At 36.5% G+C, this 4,161-nt stretch overlaps 1 protein-coding gene across 3 annotated transcripts; it reads right to left on the minus strand.

Annotated features, from left to right (window-relative positions):
* Nucleotides 1-349: 349 nt before the first annotated feature.
* On the minus strand, nucleotides 350-3,662 carry LOC149545947 (uncharacterized). Of its 3 annotated transcripts, none has more exons than XM_089790894.1 (3): nucleotides 3,229-3,662; nucleotides 710-940; nucleotides 350-540 (listed from the first exon to the last, which is right to left on the minus strand). In XM_089790894.1, exons 1-3 carry the CDS (start codon nucleotides 3,511-3,513, stop codon nucleotides 382-384), a joined length of 675 nt encoding a protein of 224 aa, XP_089647020.1. In that variant the 5' UTR covers nucleotides 3,514-3,662; the 3' UTR covers nucleotides 350-381. The 3 variants fall into 3 exon arrangements, with proteins under 3 accessions (XP_089647020.1, XP_089647019.1, XP_089647021.1); XM_089790893.1 differs by having other exon boundaries at nucleotides 350-546; XM_089790895.1 differs by lacking the exon at nucleotides 350-540 and having other exon boundaries at nucleotides 656-940.
* Between the last annotated feature and the right edge of the window lie 499 nt (nucleotides 3,663-4,161).

A 4,161-nucleotide genomic window follows, 5' to 3' on the forward strand; every position in this document is an offset into this window, starting at 1 on the left:
TGAGGAGGTCTAATGGATCTAAATGTATTGTTTGTAAATCCTCTTTCAGAGCTCTAATGATGGTCTCCTTGGAAGAGGCAATTAGGAGCACCCAAGTAGTGTTTTGCATTGGTGGAATAGACTTTCTGCATCAGTTAATAACGGGGAAACAAAAACTCCATTTGAGTCAAATAAAAACTACAACGGTGAAGAGTCCAAAACTGAAAGGAAAAAGCACTTTGGAAAAAGAAAACCAAGATTGACTCAGCAAGTCTATATTTTGATGGTTTCTACGGGAAGATTAATTTATACAATAGATCTGTGAGATGTTTAAATCAGAACTGCAAGAAATTTACGCATACAAAACAAATAATAGAATGTATTATTAGTTTGTTTTTTCAATTATAGAATGTATAAACTGAAAAGTGGGAGAATGTTCAACAAAATATTACAGGACTTTCTACAACTCCAAACAGCCATTGGAAAACATTTTATATAGTCCACTGCTATACACACCATCCAACAAAAGTTCTTATAGTGGTCCTCAAGCCGTGCTTGCGCCTGGCACTTCAACCAAAAAAGAAGTTAAAACCTGCAAATTGTTTTGGACCATATATACTTGAAAAGAAGTTTGATCACTTTCTTGACAAGAAAAAATCACAGATCTAGAGAGAGCTGCACTAATAAATTTCTTTCATAATTTAAGCTAGTATTCCATCCAAGGAGCAACCTCATCTGATTTCATGTGTTGGCCTTCTGCATTGAAAACTTCCTCATCCATATTTTCATGGATGAATGAAGCCATGTAAGAAGAAGGGTTGTTGAAGTCAAGGCCTTCAAACCATTCCTCGGTACAGAAAATATCAGGAACTGCTTCTGATGCTACTGTCTTGAACAAATCTTCTATGCTGCAGTCAATGCCGACTTCAGATTGGAAGCAACTGTAATCATTGATAATGGTCTGGATAAACACAAGAATAAACAATGTTAAAATTTCACTCCTATAAAATCAAGCAAATTCTAGAGGGAAATGGAGTGGAAAAACAATTGATAACAGAGACAAATAGTGCATGTCTATATAAAATTATAAGTTCCAAATTGCTAGCACAGTCCGGATATATGATATTAAGATTCCATTCATTCTTAACACAAGTTGAGGAGCTCTCAAAGAAAATTACCAGTAAAATACTAATAGCTGATCACCCAAACCACACAAATTCTCCCTACAGTCAGTGCAAGATATGTGAATACATTTTTTCCAATAGAATTATAAACAAAAAACCTTTTTTCCATGTCGTCTGATTCATGGTATCCATATTAGAAATCACATCGGTGGTTTTCATTAATTGGCTAAATGCACACATCCAAAGTTAGGATGTCTTCGATATGATGGTTGTACAGATACTTATCATGGATGTGCTTGATTCAGCAATAGCTATTTAAGGGCAGCTAAAACAACTGCTACTTCGAAATTTAACAACCCTTGTGCTTAAGAAACAAGGGTAAACCATAAGAGGAGTAATCCTTTAAGTGAAGAAAAAAGGGAACAACCAAGGATTTCACAGCCCTAGATCAGGACTCTTTAATTGCAAATTTTCGCTTTGGGAGCATCCCAGGTTGGTTTAAGACCCTCAGACTAAGAATGCAAACACAAAATATATGATCCCAGGTTCAGGATATGATCCTTGGCTCCGAACCAAAAAGACTTCAGCTTTAACTCACTTTTTTATTGAATAACAAAACAAATTCATAAATAATATACAAACCCTCCATAAAAGAGATCAAAAGTAATAGAAGATGCAATATTCTGCTGTCAAAGAAACAGATACAAAAGTAATTCAAACACAAATATTTCGAAGGCCAATACCCACAGCATTTCAAAAACTTGCTACATGATCTAATACATGATTGAATCTGCCCTATAATTACAATATTGACTGCAGCTAGTATGACTCTCAATTGAACATTATTTACGTGGCCAAGTTTTGGAGTCCAATATTGAGCTTATTTTATCAATAGTTCGCAATTCTATGTTTGGACTGAGCAAGAAACCAAAAACAGTAAAACTCCTAAATCATGATGAAGACTTCAAAAATAGTGTAGAAACTCATCACAAGATCCTACATAAGTATCTTCTAGGTTTTATTTAGCAAATTTTTGTCCGACACAAAAATTAGATATAGAATAGATCAAGTAATCACTTAATTCTTCTTGTTTTTAAAAAATAAATATATTGTTTGCAGTATTTGGTAATCTTCGTACGTGGGCAGTGACAATTATTTACTCTACAAAGACCACTTAGGTAGGACAAACTCTCTTAGCATCCAGAGGTGAACCGTCAGCTGTTAGGGGTTTTACAGGTAATAGGACAAGGCAAAACCTCTTGCATAAGCCCCCTGTAAGGTATCTGAAGAAGATGCAATTAGTCTTTAGGCAATCCGGTTGTCATTAGGCAAAATGAAAATACCCAGATTATGGGGCCTATTTCTGAAAGATCTATAGGGTAGGGAAAATCCCTTTTAGGCTATGTAAAGGTCCTTAAGGTTGTTAGATTCTCAATACTGATCTGATTGAATGACTCCAGAAATGTAAAGCTATCTGCTGTCCAAGAAAAAGTGTGGGGCTACTGAGAAAAGTTGGTTTGATTGCTCTTATGGTTAGGTGCAATCCTTTGGATATAGAGACTGCCTTGCATGAAATGGAAGGACAGGAGAATTTATCAAGCCGCCGATAAACCTGGATTGACATTTGTATTCAACATTGGAGCTCTAGATCTAAAACAATATGATTAAAGAAAGTCCAAAATGGCATTTAATATTATTTAAAAATAAATAAACGTTTTCAGATTGGCTATCATTTATTTATTTTTCCCTTCTTTAATTCTATAGAATGATAGATCATAGATTGACCCAGTAAAATCCAAAAGCATTTCAAGCAAAAATTTTATGTCTGAATTTTATACCCACAATAGTCAATCAATATTATTTACATACAATTTTCTACCATAGATCTCTAAACAGAAAAAACAAGCTGAAGATGTAAACAATATTCCGTTGAAAACACATTCATTTGTAACCCAACAATTGAACCTAAATCAGCAGAGCCATTTGAACGCACTTTTCTATACTAATCCTGAAAAGGTAGATGTAAACACCATTACATTGGTATCTATAGCCATTCACATATCCATGTTTCCATTCCCAGAAAATTGCAAAGAAATTTACAAATAAGACCATAATCCATAATCACCTCATAAGCCCTATTGATCTGCTTGAACCTCTGCTCACTCCCCCTCTCCTTACAAACATCAGGATGGTACCGCCTGGCAAGATTTCTATACGCGCTCTTGATCTCGTTCCTCGACGCATTTCTCCTCACACCAAGAATAGAATGATGATCAGTATTCACCATACTGTCGGTCATGCAAGCTCGAGCAACAAAAGCAACACCTCTCCTTCTCAGCCCCTGGTCACATGACAGATACGAAGTGCTGCATGTAACCGCTGGCGATCTAAATGCCAACTGGCACGCCATGAAAAAGCTCTTTTCACACCAAATCTCTATAAAAACAAATTACAGGATCGAATCTTTTGCTCTTATTACAGATCTGCAGGTCGAACCCACTTAGCCCTAAACTTTTTAACAATGTGGGACGATACAGAGCGGAGATAGCAAACGTCTCCGAAGATTTCATTGTTGGGTATGGAATTTATAGGTGGGAAAAAGCTTCAGGCACAAGGATGGCACAGTCAATAAAAGAACACGCGTGAAATAATTGGTAGGTGGGCAGCTTGACTGGCGTGGAGTGGTTTCTTTGGCTTGCCTTCCCGCATTTCTCTTTCTTGGCTGGTTGGGATATGACATATTGCATACGCATACCTTGACGTGGGATTTGGCTTGACAGTTTCTGCATCTTTCACGTGTGATTCAATATAATATCATTAGTTTTGGTTAAAATATATATTTCCTTTTGGGGCCAGCCTTGTCTGCCACGAGAAGAATTCCTTGTAAGGAAACTTGCAAGGTCATGCATTGCGTTTTCTGAGAAGAGTAGAGGAAGGGAGGGGAAAGAGTGCCGGAGAAGTAGGTTTGGAGGCGGCTGGAATGGGAAGTCAGATTTAGACCACAGCACCTAAAATTATTTAAGTTTAATCAAAATTTGTAAATAGGATATGATTGGTG

Source organism: Cupressus sempervirens, chromosome 7, assembly GCF_028749045.1.
Source record: "Cupressus sempervirens isolate cs-2001-9-10 chromosome 7, ASM2874904v1, whole genome shotgun sequence".
In the NCBI taxonomy this organism is placed as follows: Eukaryota; Viridiplantae; Streptophyta; class Pinopsida; order Cupressales; family Cupressaceae; genus Cupressus; species Cupressus sempervirens.